The 25,532-nt window shown below is 29.6% G+C and overlaps 1 protein-coding gene across 1 annotated transcript; it reads left to right on the forward strand.

The window, feature by feature from the left end:
• The first annotated feature begins 21,148 nt into the window (after positions 1-21,148).
• Positions 21,149-22,785, forward strand: LOC112590927 (KRAB-A domain-containing protein 2-like). Its single transcript, XM_025334544.1, has 2 exons — positions 21,149-22,472; positions 22,523-22,785. The coding sequence occupies exons 1-2, from the start codon at positions 21,161-21,163 to the stop codon at positions 22,783-22,785; spliced, it is 1,575 nt and encodes a 524-aa protein (XP_025190329.1). The 5' UTR covers positions 21,149-21,160.
• Positions 22,786-25,532: the final 2,747 nt, after the last annotated feature.

Raw genomic sequence — 25,532 nt, forward strand, 5'->3', positions numbered from 1 at the left:
GTAAAATACATAGTGTAACAGAAACAGCTGAAATACGGTGTTAACTATAAAATATATGTTGTAATTATTTACAACATTATAATTGTACACGACGATCAATATTACGTGTATTGCACACATGCATACGCATTTACTCGTAGAATATAATATTATCAACTCGCTGCATCATCTGGTAGAGATGTATTTATCTCTGTCCACCCAGTCGTCGCTAAACTAATTACTCGTAACGCGGCTCGGCAGCTTTCTTCTTTTAAACGTACCCACCCGCATTCGTGTCTCAAACCGTAGAGATTATAATATTAATAGTACGTTACACCCGCACCACTATACGAAGTGTTGTCTCAAACTCTTATACAAATACAATACACACAACATTTTCATTCAACGATTATTCTAATTTTGTATAGTTTTTAAATAATCAAACATAAAGGTAATAAAATATTAACTCTTTGATATTTTATGAAAGTACATTTATGTAGAATAGAATTATTATAAAATGCTTATAAATTGCTTCTTTTAGTAATCAAAATATCACAGACGAACAAAAAATTATGACACTCACTTGTTTGATTGAACGATAATGGGCCAATTCATTTCAAAAATATTAAAACTAACTAAACAAAATTTGAACTGCTGAACGCAAATTTGATAAATGATAATGTTTATGTTGTAAGTATTAGTAAGATAGATATAAAACATGCGGGTGTGGCGTCTTCTTAATATTATCCAATGTAATTAGTTATATTATAATACATCAAAACGTTCACCCCGAGAGATCGATGGACTTGGAACGGAGCCACGTCTAGAGGCCGACATGACTAAACGCTGGGCAAACAATCGCGCGACAAGCGTATATATTATGTTATACTATAATAGTACATACTATATATAATATAATATAGCACGTATTATATACATTGCGGGGCGATCTGTAGCTATTTTTAAAACGACAAACCCTTTTTTATGTATATATACAACGAACTCCAGTCGTCCAGTGGTTTATTTCAAAACGACTGACGGTTAAGCAATATATAATATTATATACAGCCATATGACTGAATAACATAATTGAGCGTGTTTAAAACATGACTTATTTCAATCGGCTTCGATGGTACCTATGCATTATATTATCTAAAAATGGTTTCAAAGGGATCTAAATGTCGTTCGAAGCAAATGACGTTCGTCGCTAGAAATTGCAACGAAAACCTCGGAAATTTCAGTTTAATTGTATAATAAAATTTGACCATTTAAAAATATATTACTATAATATAATATATCCACATCAATATTCAGAGTAATTGATTGTTATCTTTTTTTTCTCGAAAATATTTATAAGACAGGCGTCAACAATTATATACAAAAATTGTACAGTTCAGAAAAGCTTATAATTTTCTCCGTAAATAAAAGCCGCCGATATAGCCTATATAATCTTACATTTAAATTTATTAAAAAAAATAAATTCACTGTAAAAATAATGAAATAAAATTATTTTCAACGTAAAATTATCGATGTTTATATGTTTGTAAGACGGGGACAACACGTGCGGATCTGATGTCATCTTAAGACATTTAATCGCGTAGCGCACTGCAGCTATATAGTTCGTAATTCGAAGTATGGAACAATATAGAACCTTTAGTATAATATTAAACATTGTACAAGTACAAGCACCGGTCACGTTTTTTAAGGACCTCATCAAAAATAATATTATATAGAACGGACGACGAAAGTCACAGTAATATTCGTTTTTCTCTTCGGTGGAGGTTGCGTACGGTATTGTTTCGTTAGTACGTATACACGTATATATTATAACAGTGCGTACGACTCGCGTACAGAATTCATTATTTCGAGACAAATGTGTGTGTGCGCGTATATAAACGTCTCGTTTGTCATATTGGTTTATATATTGTATATATGATATACGGGTCGTGTAAAATAGGTCGTCATCGGCTGAGCGGAGGATGGAAAAACGGACGAGTGGAAAAAAATAATAATAAAAACCATAAGCTTACTATATGTCTGTATCTACGTAGAACGATTAACTACGACTACGGTATATATTATATTATATTATACGCGTTTATCGTCGATTGATTGTCCGTAGTATATAATATGGTGTATACCTACGTGTTAGCAGGGTGCTTGGAGGGAGGTGACAGCGATGGCCGTTGGATTGATGCCAGAACATATAATAATATTATATACCGTATTTTAGAATGCGCGTGATGCACGTATTCGATGTTATCGTTCTGAGAACCCGTTGAACTTACAATATAAGCATCCCGTCTGCTGCAGGATTGCGCGTATGTGCGTGTGGTCTCCGTCCGGCGGCGATGGCCCGAAACGGGCATCGACGAGATCGATACCCCAGAGTTATATCACTGAAATATACGCATAATATACATTGATAAAACACTACTGTGCAAAAATTAAACGTTAGGGACTACTCATACTTTAATCTGAAGTTATAAAATAGTATTATAAACCACTTTTCGGATTTTCTGACAATGCTAATGCCCAGTCACTTACTTTGCATAAGTTGAAATTAAGCTGCACATAGTAACATGAACTATATAATCTTGTTATTTTATTTACACACTACTTCTCGTATAGATACTTGAGAAATGTAATAGTCATGCTGAAAAAACTTGAAAATACGACTTCCCTTGAACTTACTATTTATTTCTATACAACAATACGTCGTAACATTTATAAATGGACACTATTCATCTTTTCTTCTTCCATTTTATAATATACATATTATCATTTTAATGGTCTTTTATCAATAAAACAGTTAATTTAAATATCATATAGAATAATCAATGTAGTATATTTAGGTATACAGTTCAAATAAGCTAATGTTACAACCTACTAATGGCACAGTTTAATTGAAAAAAAAAACCAAGCGTGCTTCAGGCACCTTATGTCTTTAGTTAGTCCACAAATACAATTAGGTATGAATGTGCTAATTACCCATAAGTTTCACCTAAATTACTTCTTGATCCATTTAACGTTTCGTCTGTTTTTCCTTAACTCACCAATCAACTCCAATCCTTGCAACAGCCTGTATGGCTGTAAAGAGGTACTGCTTTGAATTGAGGATAACAAATCCGCTACTATTTTCTAAGTATTTCAAACTCGTTTAAAGTAAATCAAATGACATAATAATATAAATAGGTGATATTAGGACAAATCGTATTTGTATACGTACTCGAGTGTTTCTGAACATGTTTATAGCTTCCATTCGATAACTCATTTACATGCATCACTGAGAGATAAATATTATTTGATGAAATGATAAACATTAGACCAGGATGAAAACCGTCGACTATGTTAATATAAAAATAATACGTCTCCGAGCCAGATCATGATGTACGAGTATGTATTTAAATATCACATAGGGTACTTACAGACAAAATAAAATAATTTTATAATTTATACAAAATGGTTTGTTTTAAAAAGTAATAATAATATATCGAATAAAAATAATATAATATTGTATATCATCTGTGCGGTCTGAATAAAACTATTAATAATATTATATCATTATTTTAATCTTTACGCTACTATTTCAGATTTAAATGCACTGTATAATATGCATTATATATATATATATATATATATATATATCATATAACGAACTTCAATGTGTCATATACAATTTATTGATAATAATATTTACAATACTTTAATATTGTGTTATAATTTTCAAGTGCTTGCATATTGTTTAAAAATCAAATAAATCAAAATAAAATTATTTTCTAAAAATATTTGATACTATTATATTATGAACAAATATAATATATGTAAATGCATATTATTTTTCTTTAATGCCATGTTTTATGTCATAAATGTAGAAAAAAATTGTTCAATTTTTTTACACGAGTATATAATACAGACATCAGCTGCGGTATATATGACTTTAAATGTGAACTGTTACAATGGGAGATGAAAAATATAACATCGTTTGATATATTTTGCTGATATTTTATACAACAATAATTTTTTTTTTACCTTGAATGTAAACAAAAATATCAAATTGATTAGAGCATAATTATATGAATTATTATTGATACATTAGTATTCATTATACTTATTAATTACATATGAGTAAACCAGTGTGGCAGTGTATATCTGTATCGCAATTTACAGATAAAATTATCGAACATCATTTACCGTTCAATAATTTAAATTCATAATAACAAAGAGTTCATACGTTTGATAATAGTTATTATTGACTATTGTTTTATAATTCATTTACAAAATGCATAAAATCAAAACAATACAAGTTATAAATTTATCGAAGATGAAATAGCGCAACAAATAAAATTTATATTAAGTGAGTATTTTTGAAAATTTAACTATTTAATATATTTACTTAATTGCTAATTATTGTTCAAATTATATGAGAATTATTTTTTTCACGTTAATATTATATTTTAGTGTCATATTTAAATTCTTTTTACGAATTTTCAATGCTAAATATATTTTTATTTCAAATGGGCATAGAATGAAAGATTGTTTTCGCTACATTCCCGTGTCGTCATTAAATGTGTGTTGAATGCAAAAGATATGTTGTACCTTGATATGTTTCACTTAATTTTTTTCTAAGTTCATGTTTAATATTTATGCAGATGATGAAATCTATACCGTCTACACTTGAAGTACACAAAAACAATCACCTCAATCGAAGATTGAAATATGTTTTTTCTCGATCAAAACACGATTTTCAAGACGCGAAGTATATTATAGTTTAATGGTACATCGAATCGTTGCTGAGGTCGTGTAAAATTCTCGTGTACATTATAATATACCTATGTGTTTAGGTACCTATATATATATATATATATCATATTCCTATTATAAATATTGTTTAGACCATGAATTATTATAATATATTGTTGTCGTAACAACTGATCGTATCGTTTTCAATCTTTTATGCTCGCTATTGATGAACAATTAAAACACGTCGCGTATAGGTCGAGTTCCTTCAAACTAAAAAAAAAAAAAAAAATCCAATGTCATAGGTGTTCATAATTTCTTTCCATCTTGTCCATTTCAGTGTAATATGGACATCTCAGTTATACTATAGATAACAAATAGATACAATATTAAGCAGGTATAGTAAGCTACTTACAACTGTGTTTGAACACAGGCGTAAATAAGCTATTCGAAATGATACAATCATAGTAATTTGAATTTAACGTGATTATTTGCAGAATGCGAATCCTCGTCATGTGTCCTGTTTTCGTCGTTATACAAATATAAGTAACAATACCGTTTAAATTCGGTTTGTTCGAGGAGTGGTTATAAGCTGCACTCTATTATGCCCTTGCAATTGCGAAAAATCGCAAATTTAAATTCCTCTATATTACGCGTATAATCATAAGTAATGATTGATATATTTTACAAACTCGACAAGAGTGAGATATTGCGTCAGAATAGATGTCATGATATTTTAACACGTTGATGGCCAATAACAACATCATAATATCGGCATAACGGTAACGAGCCTGTGATGCTATAATATTACTCGTTATTCTATACGTATACCTAATACGATATTAAAATGCACACGTGTAGCACACGTTTGGTGGACTGCAAATCGTGTTGTACGCGAGACGGAACGTGTGTGCTCTTTTTTTCTACCGACGAACAAACGTCAGAAAAAAAAAAATAATAATAATAAACCGACGGATTTGTGGAACCCTAATACGTTTTCCTACACAGTGCACACGTAATATTTTAACCTTGCGCGCACTTATAATGAGCCGCTCTATGTGTGCAACTGTAACAAGAAAACGGCACGCGGGGCCCCCGTTGTATCCGAGTGCGCAGTGTATAATATTGTATGTGTGTAATTCAATCTTTTTTTTCGTCTCTTCTCTCCGAGCAGAGCATATATATATACTTACATGTATATTATAACATGATGTGCTCTGCATCGGGCTCTTTCCCCCGTCTCTGGCCGCGTCTGTATATATTATTCCTTCACCAAATCGCCCGTGTACATTATCCATATTAGTCCTACCGTACATTTCGTGTGTGGATCCGCGTCGTACACCTGTTGCAGGAGAGTAAAGAAAAAAAAATGAAAATAAAAATAATAATAATAATAATAATAATGACTACGATAATAATAAAGAACAGAAAACTCACGTTTCTCTTGACTCGAGGCGTACTCACTCCTACGTGCTCGCGTATCGCCTACGAACGATAAAAAAAAACCCATATACATATTGTATTATACATGTGTACGTGTATGTGTGCGTATAAAACGCCTCTGTTGCGCACAGCTGCGACACACTATAGGGCGATAGGCCGCGTACACACCAAACTATAAAAATATTATTATATGATAACTGCAGTGCATTTTAGGCACTATATTAATTTATAATAATTGTTATGTTGTTGTTTGGTTTAAATTTTTTATCGAAATATCAGCCTATATTATACTGCAACGCTAAGACAGCGTGCGAATAGATGGACTTAGGATTCTAACTTTGAAAGGATTTACGACCTTTGATTGAAACCTATAACCATAACTCTTTTGCTCGGGTCGACTGCCTATGTTTGTTACATTAAATGATGGAAAATCGGAAAATTTTTAATCAAATAATTTTTTTTTTCTTTTGGATATGTCAGTTCGGATACCCGATGACCTATTTATTCGGTATTCATAAATTATGAGAGTAGAACGTTATTAACCACCGTTTAATGTTGTAAAATATTGCCAAATGTCGAGGTAAATATTCAAGGCTGTTGGGGAGATCGGTTCCCGAAATGTCTGTAGTCAATAACGAACACTATAATATGCCTACGGGTTACATACACAGACATTATAACACACAGCAATAACAATAATAATCGTATGTACGACCGAGTTTCGGTTTACGGGTTCGGTGTGCGCGTCGTCTTATCGGTGGCTCCAGACCGTCTGGCGACTGCGGCGATGAGGAAAAGAGAGGGCATCAGACGGATAGTGCGTGCAAAGAGTGAGAGACAGATAGAGTATGGGAGAAAAGGAGAGAAAGACGGATCCACGATCACTGTTCTCCGGGACGAACGCGCGAGAGAGACGTACTGAGACAGAGGTCACGGCCAGCCGCCTACACGACTACCTATATATATATGAATTATACACATACACTCTCTCTCTCTCTCTCTATATATATATAGGTATATATAAATCTATATTCATATATATACTATTCTGTACTTACATACACTCGACGCGTATTATATTATGTATATAGATATACGTAGACGTGTTATTATATATATACACTTATATATTTTTAATGTGAATATATACTCTACTCCGGACGGGCGTTATATATAGTATTATTATATATATGTGTGTATATGTATATTTTATATATATATACACACACACATACATTTGAGTGTATTATATACACACCGTCCCCCCACCGCCACCACCACCACCGAATTCACCACAACCACCATCGAAGGCCCCGGGCACTTGTGTTGTCCGCGTTGTATGTGTGTGTATATAATATTATGTACAACACGCGGGGTCGTATTATATTTATATATATATATATATTATATATATTATATTAAATGTATATACCTCTGACTGGTGTGTTGGTCGTCGACGTCGTCGTCGTCGTCGTCATCATCGTTTTCGTTTAGTCGTTGCTCTGCCCCACGTGTTGCGTTGTGTTGTGTTTTTTTTTTTTTTTTTTTTTTTAATAATATAATGCTCGGCCGTCGCGAGGACCAACACAATATAATAATAATAACCGACAGCTGAAGTACCAAACACATTATTTACTACTATACGGATTATAAGAAAAAAAAATCTTTCAAAGACACACACACATACGCATAATATACAAGCCCGCGCACACAGATTCACTGTACCGAATTATTATCATCTCTATCTGGTCCATCTCCGGCTAGGCGCTGGGCTGGCTGCAACCGCCAACCACTATATAATATTATGTATATAATATACGCACTGTGTTGCTCGGTAGTTTATACTATCGCTCTCTCCGTATATATATATATATATATATATATATATATATATATATATGCAAGAGCACACATACGCGCGCACACACACACTGGTGCGTAATACCAGTTCGGAGTATAAATTAATAATAATTTATATACGCCCTCGGCCGGGTCATGTGTGACGATGTATATATAATAATATAGAGACTTGGGCGCGCAACACATAATGACATAATAATAATTATCATCATTATACCGTTTTTCCGTTTATGTGTTGCTATCATAATAATGTATATTCTTATAACGTGCGCACATCGTCGTTTCGCGACCGCGGTACACTCACCCAGAGCTAGGGGTAATATACTAAATAATATCCATAATGCGTTATTGTTGTAGGTGAGTTTTGACGTGAGTATAACTAAATCGCTGATTATCGATGGCGTTCTAATATATTTCTAGATACGTTTATATAGTTACTAGTTAGGCCATATCAAAACGATGGTTTTTATCTGTCTAATTATTTACATCGATGATAATAATATATGTCCTATGGAAAAATAATACTTCTGTATTTCAAACGAAAACTATCCTTTTTTAATTTAAACTATTTAACGGATATTTTTTTTTCAAATGTTGACATGAGAAAATTTAAAATTTGATCGAGTATTTATTGAGTTAAATAACTTAGTGTTTAAAAGAAATAGGAGCTATGCTGATTTGAAAATGTTAAAAATTGATATTTATCTATTAACACATTTTGAACGAATTTCGAATTAGACATATCAGCGTTTTTGAATAATAAATCCATCTATGAAATCACAAATGGAGGGGGATTTTTTTTGAAAAACAGAAAATACGTACTCTTTGTAAACTCTTTACCTAGTTCCTAATTAGTAAACAAATCAATAGAATTTGAATATATAGTGTATATTAAAGTCCATAAGTCCTTAAGTATATTTAAAAGTCCATAAAATATGATTTAAATAAATCCATTGTATTAAAAGAAGAATATGGGTGTGGACATATATTTGATAAGTCACACTGTATATATTATTATGAGCAGTGTGTGTGCGAGCTAAACGACAAGCTATGCCCATTAAACACTTACGCATTCATATATTATATTATTATAGGTATCTACCTACCAATAACAAGTATAATATGAAATGTAATACATATGATATATACCAATTTTATCTTCGTCACTGTCTGACTCTTGTTCATTTTTTTTTTTTTTTTTTTATCTCACTGCATCACTCTTTCCATACACGAAACTATAGCACCACATATCCATACGATCGTCCGGACCAATCGTGTGTGTATATTACTACCGTAGCTACTGTTTTGCAGAACTCCGCTGAAATCGCGTGTTTCGTTCGAGTTTAATTATGCGTTTAATACCAATAATAATAATATACATAAACATAATATTATACTCGTAATAATATCAAGTACCTACGATAACCGGTCGCCATACAAGATATGAACTTCGAAAACGCGCGCACACAATGACGGCCTACTGTTACAAAGTTATTATAACAATAATAATAATAATGTTATATAAATGAACCAATGGACGTATTATTTTTACTCTTTAAGTATATATTATTATTATGCGTTGTGACTATATTTTTTATAATTTCGATTTCATAATATTGAATATTTATTATTTATCAAGGCTATGCACTAGAATCATTTATTCAGTTTTCAGGTACTAGGTATATTCGGTGATGTTCAAACACCGGAATAAAAAATGTAAACAAAATTTGAATGTTATTCACTCAACTCTTTACTCCCCCCCCCCAAAAAAAAATGTTAGGCATATTTATGCTTAATAATTATTTTTATATACTTATTTTCAAATAACTATTTACAAAATAGAATTTATTTAGATGAAAAAAATTATATGGCTTTTGGGTTAACTAAAATATGTTATTCGGATTTCGGTTAATACTGGTGTATGGAAAAAAAATATTTTGTTATTATAGATTTAAGACTTGAGGTGTTTGATTTTTGGATATTACAGGTTATGGTTAATTTTGGTATAAATTTCTAATATTTATTAAAAATTATGAATAATACGATTGCTATTTTCTCGAAGCGTATTGTTGTCGTAGTAGTCTTATAAATAACAAGTTTTAGTTGACACGTTTCACGCGTATGATAATAATTATTTATTATATTATACTATATTGTTGTTGAGCACGTGCTATAATATTGGTGAACAGAGTAATACTATTCATGACATATTGTAAGAAAAATATAATTACTTAGTGAGTCGTTGAGATACTAATAATAAAATATTGTGTACTCATAAACATCAAAACATTAAAATATGTTGGCTAGGTTTTGTTTGTGAATTTTTTAGATAGACATAATTATTATTATTATTATTATTAGGCCGTATTTTCTTCCGTTCTATGAAGACCTTTGATAGTCCGAAAGACTGTAGGATATGATGGCTGTATAAAATTTAGAGCTATGCGAATAGGTTCATTGATGTATTATTATTTGATTTTGGATAGTGTTTATTTCTTAAAGTCGTATTGCTTAAATACAATCAGGAACACCTCAAGTTAGCTCAATTGCGTTGGGATATGTTTGCATCCTGTTCTGGGTTAGCATAGGTAAGATTTGAGGACATGAATGATTAGGGATTCTAAGCTTTTGTTTTTTAATGTAGAGGTAAGTACGACGTTGACGTAAAGTAACTTTTAGAGTTTAATACTGAATATTAAGTTGCGTGAGTAAAACGCCGTAACACACTAATTTTTAAAAATCTTACGATTATTTACAAGCTAATCAAGTTATTAGTATTTAAAGATTCAAAATTTTTCGGATTAGATATCGTAGTCTTAAACTGAATGAAATAATATAATATATTAATATAATGTAGGTAAACATTACCTACTTGTACCGCACATTTTATTATGATTTAAGACTATGCACTGTATTGCATACGGCTGGTTATATTTTATCGCTAGTGCAATATTATGTCTGTTTCGGAAGCACCGGCTCTGAGTTTAGGTAACCGAACTTTTCGGGCGGGATGCACGACGATTCGGACACATATTAATCGGACCGGAATCGCGTGAATAGGATTCAGTCGCGCACGTGTGACACGTACACCGGGACGGAAAAAAATTCAAAAGAAAACACATCATGATGATAACAACAATAATTATAATAATATATTAAAGCGCATTATTATCATAAGTATTGTGCGTGTACTAACCATGCACATTATGCGTATAATATATCATAATATATATATAATATACATATTATGAGTTTATACGTAACCCGAACCCCGGTTGCGGTGGCGGTGCACGAACCCGAATGAAATGAAAATGCTTAATAAATAACGCACAGAGATATTATGATATAATATTATATCGTATGTATGTATATTATCAAAAACGTTAAACAGAGGACCAGACGTGACGTTCGTTACGACTTGTGTATCTATACATATTATACAAAACACACAATACTCGTACGGGTCATATTTATATAATATAGTGTATTATAATATAGTTAGTGTCTAGTGAGCGGACGGAGTAGTTAGAAAATAATATTACGTGGAAGCATTGCACACTTTTTACTTCTCATTTTACTCGTACATTATTTTTTCTCTCCGTTTTTCCATGGCGTTTAATTCTATCGTTTGGAAAAACATAATATTACATACACTTTTGTATGCATGTACGCTGTCGAGAGGAGTATATAATACAATATACATATAAATAGGTGCTCCGGTTGAGTGTGTATAGGTACACAGTCACGTTTTTCCATCGTTCGCGGGCTCGCGCGCGTGGTCAGGGGAACGATTCAAACCGGTAGCTGAGCGTACGCGCGGCAGTGATCGAAGAGTAGTATAAAATATTATATTATTATGAAGAGAAGAAAACACGCGCGCGCACAAGTCGTGTTCGCCATGTACCGAGTTATAAAAAAGTACGGTCTCAAATCTTGTTATATATATATATATATATATAGGTATATTATAATATTTTACCGAGGAGGGTTTTTGAAATCGATTCATCAAAAATGTTTACTATCGTTGCGATACCAAAAAATTTATGTGAATATTCGCGACCACATTTACAGGAATAACGTCTTTAACTCGTTTAAGTACTTATTTATATTGTTATTTTTATTATTATTGTATCGCATTTCTGTGTGTTTTGTGTTGATTTAATCATTAGTCAAGTACAAGCGATGCGTCGCCACGTCATAGGCGGATCTAACCATATTAATAACTTACCTATACGTGTAAGTTTTACTATAAAAAAGCAAAAAAAAAAAAAAAAGGTCATAATATAATCTAACCTAACCCTTCCTGTACTGTAAAATTATGTGATAATAATAGAGTATTTTAATTTGGGGAGTTAACAACATGGTGAATAGTTAAGTAATTTCAGTGTTTTAATTGTTGGTGTTAAGATCTTTACAGATCATTTTAAAACCATTACCAGACCGCAACTTATTTGCTTATTATAGTTATCTATAAAATAGAATTATGTATTATAGTATATAATATGTGTACCAGGTGGATGATGAAATTTATGTATAAATAACTAAAAATACTATTTTTAGAGTTTTTATTTCTTTTGTTATTTTTTATTATCATTAAGGTTTGAGACTAATTATTAGTTCATGTCCAAAAATAGTAATAATTTATATGATTTGTCATTACCTACCTATTATTATTATTTGTTTTTTTTTATACATTGATAATTATAATAATATAATATTTATTACTATTATAAATTTTCACTGACTCAATAATTAAATAGTAAAATACTTATTTGATTAAAAACCACAATTATTATCAGTGCTAATTTATTACCAGAAAAGTAATACAGTAATCCCATCAACTCTCACCATACCATTCTAAAAAAAAAAAAAAAATTTAAAAAAAAAGTTTCTGTGAATTAATTAATATAATTAAGTCTGTTCAATCCTTCTGAACTCTGCAGTACAACACAAAGCTGCGAATAAACATCAATTACAATAAACAATATTGTAAACAATAACACACAACCTGTATTGAATAGTAGGCATTCATTTATTTAAAATAAATTATTTGTAACTCCTCAGACTATATATTATTTAATTCTATCATATTATAAACCCGTAGGTTTATTCAAACTTACAACAATAATTATACACTTTAACCGTACCACCCTAAAGGCTTTATATTCATAATATAATACAAGCATTACAAGCGACTTAGACTGATTTGCAACGAGCTTGTGGTTTGTTATTAAATAAATAATCGTCGCGCACGCATATGATATCATGCATTATCGTACAATATAATTTACTGCATTTATTGTGCACATTATAATGTAACAGAACCTCTCGTCCGGGTAAATTGAGAGTACGTACACGTCGTCATCGTCGCACGTACACACACACGCGCGCATAATATACCTAGTACCTACCCAGTACTTACCTGAACATATTATACCTGATGGCTGTTCGCTTGCTTTCGTATGTGTGTACGAGCTGCATGAGACACGATACTATACGGACTGCATGGCAAACTGGTCGGACCGGTTCGAGACGGGCCGCGCTCCGTTTCAAATTCATAAAATAAATTATTACCCCATTGCAATGAACGGTTAATATAATAATATATCCTTATTATTATATTTATAATATACATATTATATTGTTCTCGTATATGATATTATTATAATATTATTGTTGTTCTAGAGATTAGGCGGAGAGACGAGTAAAAATTAAAAAATATATTAATAAAGAAATAAAATGGCTGACGGTTTCTCTTGGCAATATAATATTTATAATATATAGGTACAACATTATCATCGTCGGCGAAAAATCCGCGACGTCGAAAAATTAATTTCTGAGCTATATAATCGTTAGTTTTTAATAATAATATAAAATACGTTATACTACAAAACATGTCTAAAGCGTAACGCGAGAGTTGTCTCGAACACGAATAAGAAAAACCAATTTGAACAATAACGTCGGTTCGTCTTTTTTTTTTTTTTTAATTTGTTTCCGATTTTAAAACAAAACTGTCACTTGCACTACTATATAATATATTGTGTAGGTACGAGTTAACCCCTTCACAGTGACACGCCGCAATACGACCTTATAGCCCGAAAGTGTTTTTTTTTTTTTTTGCTCGGTACAGTGTTTGCGCGGGGGAGAGAAGGGAGCGCCTTGTAAGCCTTGGGTTTCTTCTTTTGTCACATTTACTTTTTGTGTTCATACACACAAAACTACATAAAATACGGTTGTTTATCTTTCGATTTTCAACTGCGACCGTGCAGCAGGAACACTAACGCGCGCGCCAAGTGCACACCCGTTTATTATATATCACTTTAATCCTATTTACGCTATCGTAGAAAATTAGGTACCTATATACACATTATTTATGTGCGTGTGTGTGTTTATATTATAGGCCAGTGTGTAACGTATAATTTTACGAATCGAGGAAAAGTCATATATTAAATAATATATTATAATACGTATCGAAAATAACTACTCATCAATATCGGCATGTATATATAGGAAACCTACTCGAAACTATACTGTATTGGCTAAAGTATTATATATTTCAATATGATAAATTGTGTAAAAGAACTGTTTATTTGGTTAAAAAAAAAAAACCTATTCTCGCGTATACTTAATCTGATACGTCGATTAGAGATTAGGCTAAACTCGCGAAGGGTATAATTTAATCACAAATTATTTTAAACCAAGTATAGTTGCTGACATACAATTATTGTTATTTATCCGAGCGTCAAGGAATACACTACAAAGGGAATTATAACCTATATATTATTATCAAAGGTGGGTAAACTAATGAAAATAATCAACTCAAGTTAAGTTTATCAATCATAAAATTGTTAGATTTGAAGTTAATATTTAATAAATAATATATTTTTACTCGCTATAAATTTAAAGTTACCTGATATCGAAAAAAATATAATTTAAAAAAGGACAATTTACATTTTTTAACAGTATGCAGATCACATAGACTCTATGTGGTCTCTTAGAATTTAAGAGTATTTTACGCATTTAATAATAATATAGTATATATTAGTTATAATTGATTTATAACAAACTAAGAATACTGAAACCCTAGAATTTTATCAAGAAATACAACAGCAATAATTATAGTATAATTAGATTATTTTTATTTAAAATAATTTATCTAGATTCTAGAATAATATAAATGTAAGTATATAAAAATATTAATGTTTAAAAGTTTTAAATGTTTATTTAAAGTTTAAAGCCAACGATTTCAAAAACCTTTTTTTAATTTAACTTTATTTGTCATTTTTTATAAATCAACTAAAAAATACTAAGTTATTTCTATACAGTTAGTTAAATTACTTATGTTCTTGAGGTTAATAAAATTAACTTAATTTTTTTACTCGGTTAATGTCCACATTTGCGTATTGTATTTTTGCACGATTTAAATATCGACAGACGACAATTATTGTACACCACATTACCACAAAACCGATTTCGAAACCAGGCCGATGTAATACACGACTAACAACAATATTAAGTATTGTATAAAGTACAGGCAGACGTATCTTAGACGTATTATAGACACAGTACATATATAATAATATAATATTATAACACGACTGGCGTGCACGGTCGACGGTGATTTTAACGCCCGGCTGATGTATCGTCGTCGCGATCAGTGATTCGGAAACCGATTCGACGAAGCCGATATGTAGTATATTGTATACATTTCACTTTTTTTTTTTATATATATATATATATAAGGTTAGGTAAATTATAATAATACTGTATCATCGCTCGCTATGTATACAATAGTATAATGGTTATACGTTAATACGCCCGCCGACGCTAATAATAAGACAGTCTGGTAAAATGTATATATATATATATATATTTATATTATGCATTAAATACGTGCCGTGTGCACCATATAGTATACTAGACGCGCGCTGCGAGTACGCACGATGAAACGATGGCAATCGGAACTTATTTTTTTTTTTTTAATAGTGACGCGCGTATATTAGATAACTAAACTTGCGCGGTATACCATAATGATGTACCTAATAATAATATTAATTTATTGTAAATACGTACATCACGATTCACGAGCGTACAGGGTGGATCGCGACGTTTGGCAGTTTCCGCCGTGTACATTCGGCAATAATGCACCGTCTTGTGTACGACGTACATACACTATACAGAACGTGTATAGTATTATGGCGTATACAGTATTATTATTATTTTATTATACCACTGCACTGCATTGGGTAACAGCATATGTGATGTACAATTACGCGCATCGTCCGAAAAACATACTTGTCATCGAATTAACCGACCAGCATATTATATATATATATATAGTTAGGTACTATATACAAACACTGCTGCAGGTACACGATGGTTGGATACTCTTATAGTCATTATAATATACTATAATGTGCCTAGATATATACCCGTAACTGTAAATTATATAGGTATATATGTAATATGGATACGTGTGTATGAGCACGTGTTAACATAACCATAAGTATACGAAAGCCCTGTCGACGATAATAATATAATAAATAATAATAATAATAATACGCAAGCATATTATATTTAATATTATACGATATTTATATAACAAAACTGAGATAGTGAATAGTTCAAAAAATGTATGTTTCGGATTATATTCCAGGACGATTTTCTGCAGATCGCAGAACGATTATTATGATAAGGTATAAAGACTTATATTTATCATGCATGATCACTACTATTTTTTTTTTGTTAAACATTTAATTATATTTTTCGAACTGTAATATTTTATGTTTTTAGTTTATACCCGCAAGGACTATATTATTTTCAAATACGCAGATTTCATAATATCATACCATTTAAACGATCTTGAGGGGGATATTGCGACTTCTTTTTTCAACTATAAATATAATACTAAGTATTAACTATATAAATTATCAAGCAAATTAGTGTTTTTAAAAATGCTGATATGTATTAATCTAAATTCTAACAAATAGTTTTAGAGTTATTTAACAGTGTATACTAAGGATAAATAGTGATACGTTTGCACGATATGAAGACAATAATGCAGATTTAAATATTTTAGTAGTTAATATTAATCTATCAATATTTTATAATCTGTAAAAATTGTTAAAGTGTATAATATATGCTAGGTCCAACATTAATATATTTGAGATTTTTGTATAGTGTAAACCAATTTTCAAAAACTATGTAGTATTGTAATACCTATAATCTATAGAATATGATACATTTTACTAACCTAGACACTATATTACGTATATTGGTTCGAATTTTTACTTGGATACAACCAGAATCATCTGCTTAAAAATTAACAATATAATATAGATTGAGATCATTTCAAGAAAATGAGTTTGTATCATCATTAGTCAAAATAGGATAAGTAGTTTCACTTAAAATTTCTAAAAAATCAATATTTGAATACTTATAATTATTAATATTATAATATTTCACTTGTAAACCATGGGATGGTTAAATAATGCTACTTTTTTAAGACTAGCTGCTGTTTTTAAATAATATTATTAATAACATATCTTACGAAGATGAACGCAGAACCTCCAAATTTAATATACTATATGCTATTATAATGTACCTAAGTCTTATTATTATTTTACATATATTGTACTCGCACGACCTGTTCGCATGTATAATATGACTTCTCCTACGCGCATCGTACCTTTATATATAATATATATTTGTATATAATATGTACACGGTTTTCTTTAGACACAATCGTTTCAAAAGATCGGTTCGATCCTTTCGAACGGATCTATTCAGTTGGTGGCTGGTGCTTATACGCATCCCATCAATCAAATCTCGCGTGTAAACACCAGAAGTGAAACGATTCCCATCGTTTTGAACGTATAATATGTATAATAAAATTACAGTTCAAAGTGTACCATTTTGAAATGTTTGCAATAATGTACACAATTTTCATTTCTCTTGTGATTAGCATCTTAAATTTAAAAAAAAAAAAAAAATAGTACCTAATCGATATTAATTTAACTGTCGTTTTTATACTTGAAGTAAATCTTTTTTTATATTTTATATATTATATTTGATATTTCTATTCTAAATCGTTTAATCTTAGTGTAAAACTATGGTCATTAAATGTTCACAATAGGTTTACAGAAAAATCTTATAATTTATTTTAAAGGAAAAAAGTACTTATGCTTTCGTGTCGCTTATAAATATTAAATAGAATGATGAAGTTAAAAAATTATATCTAGGTTGATTTTTTAATTTTTGCTCTATTGAGTTTTTTTATGATTATATTATTAACCCCTATTCATAAATTATTATAATTATTATTTTTATCATAACATTAATAATAATTATTATTGTAATAAACTATTACTAATAAGTAATAACACTATTATTTATTAATTATTATTAACTTTGTTTTTGTTATTATTAATATTTTTTTATTATTTTATTTTAAATAGATTTAAGTCCTGAAAATATATTAAATACAAAATGTGTTATTTGGTTCAGCTTGTTTAAATATATTTAAATAAACAAGTATGATTTAAAAAACATACATACGCGCGTTTTAACAACTGTTGTAGCCACGGTTCGTACTTTGTACGGACGACTATTTTAATTTTAACGAGACGTGTTGTCCTAGTCGGAAGATATATAAAAAATAATAATAATAATAATAATAAAAACAAATCAAATGTATAAAATATAATAATAATATGCTGTCTGTTGTAGGAAAAGAAAAAAAACGGTAGCGAGAGCACCCCGTCTTGTCTCGTCTCGTCTCGTCGTCGCCATAGCCGCCGCCGTCTATTCGTCCCAGCAGTGCCCCGGAGTACAGATTAATAACAATTTCCATGACAGGACAGAGCCAGAGGGGTCACGGAAATTACACACGTACATCGTGTTTATACATGTATATAGATAATATTAAATAATATAATATAATATATATTATGGTGCGTTGGACGGACCATATTACGGACGCTGACGGGTTAGTGCACTGGCGATTTGATGAGCTCAACGATGGCGACGACGACGTCTCCTCCAAAATTTAGAGACTTACCTACGCATTATTATATTTATATATACATCATAAAATAAAAATCGTACGGCTTCCGTGCTGCTGTAGTAGCCAGTTGTGACGATCGTAATATAATGAGCACTCGAACGCGTTTCGAATTAATGGCAATGGAACGAAGAACGGAGGCGAGTGAATTCAAGTATATTAAACAGTATTATTTTCAAACTACTAGCTCAACGATAGAATAACTATTATTTGTAGCCCGGACTAGATGCAATAGACATTTTTGGCACCATAAAAAAAAAAAATAAAATAAGTAAGTAAATAAAAATAAAAATATATCCATCACAAAGTTTGTCAAGTTAGATGATAACAGAGATACCATTATAATATGACTTAAACTATTGTTTTTAAGCGATGATTGTCATTTTATGAATACTCGTGATGTCGTCTTTTCGCTACGTTTAGTTCAAAATTGTATACTTAATTGTGTCTATAATAATATGTTCAATATTTATTTAATCATTAAATTAAAATAAAGAGAATATATATAAATAAAAAACATGAACTTTATTATTTATACTATTTTTACGGTTTATTGTGTATAATTAAAATGTCATTGAAATATTTTGTTTCGTTCGTGGATACTCAACTATAGCTATGAAGCCATGATGGTATTAAAACAGAACTATAAAAAGTAAATTTTATAAAATTTCCTAATAGAAAATAATCTCCTATAAATTATTTCAAAGTTAAAAATTTTAATTTTTAAATAATTTTTTAAACAATTATTTCTGGTAATTCAACAATCGTAGATAGATATTCGAATTTCGAACTATTTTAAAATATTTTGTCAAATAATTTTATCAAATTTCAAGGTACCTACTTATCCTTTTAAATTCTGGTATTGTCTGCAAATATATAATATATTGAATCCTAAAAAATTTTAGTGGTATCAATAGTCTTTATATTTTAGCTATATTTTATATACAAAAATAATAATTTTCAGTTGTATAGTTATTTAAAAACTGCAAAAGCCATTGCCTTCGTTTAATCCATGAATGCGAGGGCGCTGAATCATTCAGCTTGAATGCAATTACTGCAGTATTTTAACACCTGGGAATAATAATAATATTCTCCTATTTTATCATTGAAATAGCCGAGATATAACTTAAATTCCATTAAAATATTAAAAAACTACTTGGTGCTCTTAAGAAAAGAGATCGTATAGCTCCCGCGGTGACATATTGTCAAATTCACATAAATACTAGTATAGAAAATATTTTTATAATAAACCATTCAGCATTATTCTTATTATATACACAGATATTAATGTAGACCTAAGTGCATTATTTAACAAGTAATATTTATAAATATGTAATTAATTTCTATTTAAAATAAATCTTAAATAAATATTCTCCGATATTTATTGTTAAAACGATTCCCTTCTATTAAACAATATATTAAGATCATATTAATTTCACAAACAACAATTATTTAGTATATAGTAAAATATAATAAAACAGAGTTCTTGATTAAATATTTAAAAGTATCTTATAAATTAAACAATTTTTTATGCAAAAACGATTTATACAAATATAGATCGTAAAAGTTTTTTTTGGTAATTATAAGAGAGAGATTTTTAAAATATATTAACTTTTGGGAATTTTATCTAATACAATTGGAAATTATTAGTATTAAAACTATGATATGAAAATATAATATTTTTTATAATAATATATATATATATATATGTTAGCGGTAATGTATGTAATACGTTATTTTATTAAATAACTAGTTATTCTATAAAATTCCTAAATATGTTCGTTAATATATAAATTACACGGTTTTACTAGTTAATATATAAAATACCGATTGGGTTTTCGTTAATGTATGAAATTTATATCATTAGGTAGATATGACCGGGACTGGATTAGATAACATACAAAATTTGTTACCGTTGTTGTTATTAATAAAAATAATAAGATAAGATAGTATTGAACCACACCATTTGGAATAGACTAGACTTATTCGTGTGACAGTGTACTGCGAGTTTACTTACTAGTTAGTTTAATCATTTTTAGTGTTGTATAGTGTAATAACTAATAAGTGTGCTTTAAAATGAAAACCAAATTTGATACAATTATAAAAAATACAACAACAGAACGTAATAACAGCACGTTTTTGCTGAAAGAAAAATATGATTCCTTAATAAGTGAAGTGAAACGTATTAAAACAGGAAAAAAAGAATCGCCACGTGATTATTGGTTAGTACAACGGTATGATGTGATAGAAGTGCAAGGTAATGAAAAACTTATACGTCCAATGAAAGAAAATTCTGATATTATATTTTACGTCCACGACGAAGAATTATATGATATTTTACTTAACATTCACCTATCTATTGGACATGGTGGTAGAGACAGAATGATGTATGAACTCAAAAAAAAATATAAAAATATTACTCAATCAAACGTCAAAATTTTTTTAAATTTATGTGAATCATGTGTAAAAAAACAAAAAAGTGAAAAAAAAGGTATCGTGACAAATCCTATGATTTTTTCTGAATTAAATAGTAGATGTCAATTAGATCTTATTGATTATCAAAGTCAAGCTGATGGTGAATATAAATTTGTGTTGGTGTATCAAGATCATTTGACTAAATTTTGTATTATAAAACCATTAAAATCGAAAAGAGCTGAAGAAGTAGCATATTGTCTCATAGATATTTTTACGGTGTTCGGTGCTCCAAGTGTACTACAAAGTGACAACGGTCGTGAATTCAGAAACCAAACAATAGATTCATTAAAAGAAATGTGGCCTGAATTATCTATTATTCATGGCAAACCTCGCCACAGTCAGTCCCAAGGATCAGTGGAGAGGGCAAATCAAGATATAGAGAATATGATAATTACCTGGATGAAGGACAACAACACAACAAAATGGAGTGAAGGGCTAAGGTTTATTCAATTTATGAAAAATAAAGCTTTTCATAGGGGGATAGGACGAAGTCCTTATGAAGCTATGTTCGGATGTTCCCCAAAAGTAGGAATTTCTTCAAATACTCCAGACAATATTTTGAAAGTTTTGAATACAGACAAAAGTTTAAATAATAAAATTAACAAAGATTTAGAGAAAAATAACTGTAAAATATGCAAACATATATTTATGGAAAATGAAGGGAATACCGAGGAAGAATTGTGTCAACTTTGCATAAATAAAGAAAATATTTCCAATAAAAGAGAAGAAGCAAAAAAATGCTTAGAACGTCAAGCTAAAAGAATGAAACTACAATCAGATATGTCTCATCCACCTGCTCTTCAAGGATGTAACGTACGAATCAAAATTCCAGATGTTGACAGGTCAAAATGTGATCCACAATCTATAATTGCAATTGTATTAGAAAAAACAACCGACGGATTTTATCGCTTAGGTAATTTTTTTTTAATTTTTTTATTAATAATTCAAATAATTTTGTTTTAGGAACTAAATACGGTATACTAAAACAACATTACGCGAGGTCACAATTTAGTTTATGCACAGAAAAGTTTATTACGCTTAGTGACGTTCCAGATGTAGATATTTGCCTTCGAAAAGCATCCGAATCCCAATCACTTGGTAATGGACAAGGGTTTTTTAAATGTACATGCCAACAAAAGTGCACCACAAAACGGTGCATATGTTTAAAAAATAATTTACTTTGTAATTCTAAATGCCACCCAAAAAGTTCCTGTACTAATAAATAAATTGTAAATTTAAAAAAAAAATTAATATTAATATTTTATATAATAATAAAACTTTTATTCAATAATAGTTTTCAATACATTAACTAAACCATTATTGTTAGTTTATAAAATATCTAGTTGGTATGTAGAATAACTAGTTGAAGTATATATTTATGGATTCATTCAATACATTAACTGAAAGTACCCGTAATTCTATAAAATAACTAGTTATTCTATAGAATTACGGAATTTCATACATTAACGCTAACATATATATATATATAGTTCAAATAAACTATGACAATTTCGAAAATCTCGTTGCAGAGAAGCCTTTTAAATTTAAATGTATGATTACGTGAAACAATTTTTGTAGGATCCACTCGCCTTGTTCTCTACTAGTCTGCTATAGATGAAAAATAATTTAATACGTATAGAATTTACACCAAAAATAATCAAGAATAAATTATGTTCGTCGATGAATCTTCAGTTCGCTCACCCTAGGTTTGACCTTGGACACATCGCTTATAATATATTATTATCAAAACATTATGATATTGTTATGACTACGATACTATATTCATATGATTTACGCATAAAACGTTTGATTTATTTAGTTCACGTAAAAATCATGTTTCAAAACAGTTTGCGTTTATATGAAAAGACTTGAAATGTATTTATTGACATACAGTAATATATTATTATTATGTGTATACGCATATGTGTTATAGATCATATATCTATATATACAGAGGCTTTAATTATACCTCAGTCGTACAATTTCACTCCAATTAATTATGCTGTCAAGAAGTAACTATATACACGAATTATCATACGAGTATATTAACATTATAATAGTTAAAAATTGTACGTAGATATAAAATGAGCGCAGATTAATATTTTCCGATGTTAACAAGTATATTTTTCCTGTGAATCGGATTGTTACAGCGAACAGTTTTGTTACACAATATCAGACACCGACGTTTTTATGATATATATTCATTTTTGATTTTATATGTGTGGTGTATACGTACACTATAATAAAATATTGAATAAGCAACTGATTCTGAGTTTAAAGTTTATTACGCCGCTCGAAAGGTTTATGAATCATAATAATTTAATTATTTAACGTGTAACTATTACAGTTATAGGTGTCTGTTTAATAAATTTATCTAAAAAAAAAAAAAAACCAAACCCACCAAAGCCTTCCCTCTACTTTTAATTGAAGTTATTTTATTGCTCTCTAATAAAACACTTTAACTACAAAATTAACGTTTAAAAGCATTTTAAAGTAGTATTCTTTATTTAGCGTGACTATGTTTAAAACCTTGCGTATTAACTAACTCGTTTAAAAATTATAACTCTTTAAATAATTAATTTAAACTAATTAGACAGTTTTCTAATCAATTTATATTTTAAGTGCTTAGTTTAAGTATTATTTTAACTATCTATACTTTTAGCAGTTTTGTAAGTTTATATATATTCATAACTTTTAAAACGAATTAATTGAATATTTTTTGCTTAATCGTGTTTGATATAATTATTTCAAATTAAAATTAAATAAGTAAATATTTCTCGATTAAATTATTTAATTGACTATTATGTAATTGTTTTGTAATTGCTTAAACCTTACACCATTACAGCTAGTGTGTAACAAGAATGAATATCAGCATAATCACAGAAACACAAAGTTTGCCAAATGAAAAAAAAAAAAGAATTTACTCGTTTTAACTTAGTTAAGTTAATATTTTTTTCTTTATAGTAACTTTTTGTTTTTTAAATATTAACTTATTTGGATTTACTATTTAGCATGTTTAATCTCTAAATTTTTGAATTATGTTAATGTTCTGTTACACATTTGTGTAGTCATATTATATTAAGTCAGTAATATGCTAATTATAATTACCATAACTTGAAATTATTAATGACTTATCATACTACGATAATCATTAATAACTGTAGCAAACAATTTTCGGACTTGCCATATCCTGGCGACAATGATTTTGCCAAAAATGAACCACTTTAGAAAATTGTCAACTCATTTTTAGTAGTATTTATTAATTTCTATCTAACTAATGACTCAATCTCAAAAAGTGGTTGGCCACAAATTATCAAAAGTAAAATAATAATATTTTTGTAAGTTGAAACCTTATCACTCGGACTCAAATTTACTATACTTGAAATAATTACTATAGTGCATCCGAGACGCGTGTCGTTGTGTTCTTGTCGGAGAACATCGTAGGACTTATTATTATTGTAATTTAATCGTTCGAACTCGTGTATGACGCTTACAGTCGTGCATATGGTGTATTATAATATTACAACGATATGCGCATGGATCATAATATATATATATATATATATATATACATAAATATATTAGTTTTTTTTATATTTTATCATTTGTTTTTCTCTCGGCGTACAATAAATCCGATCGTCTATACATAATAATATTATACAAATTAATTGGCCACGGGGCGACGATTCGGAGATGACGATGACAACGATAATATTATATATACACATAAAATCTTTAGGTATACGATAATAATACGTTAATAGCGGGCACTGGGGGCGCTCCCCGCTGTTGTTTGGTCCGTCGCGTTTGGAAACAACCGCGCGGGGTAAACGAATACACACACACTTATAAGTATATAATATGTGTGTGTGTGTGTGTATAATACGCGTCTATACACTCTGAGGAGCGGAGATGTTGTCTTACAAATCACGTAACTTGGTAGTCAACTCGTAAAAACTGGTTTTCAGAGAGA

This window comes from Melanaphis sacchari, unplaced genomic scaffold (assembly GCF_002803265.2).
Source record: "Melanaphis sacchari strain LSU unplaced genomic scaffold, SCAv2.0 Contig122_pilon_pilon, whole genome shotgun sequence".
NCBI lineage: Eukaryota > Metazoa > Arthropoda > Insecta > Hemiptera > Aphididae > Melanaphis > Melanaphis sacchari.

What these genes read in the sequence shown, in the direction of transcription:
- LOC112590927 (XM_025334544.1), top strand. Translation starts at nt 21,161, where the DNA reads ATGAAAACCAAATTTGATACAATTATAAAAAATACAACAACAGAACGT. An exon ending in CGACGGATTTTATCGCTTAG is followed by an intron (nt 22,473 to 22,522) that starts GTAATTTTTTTT and finishes ATTTTGTTTTAG; the next exon opens with GAACTAAATACGGTATACTA.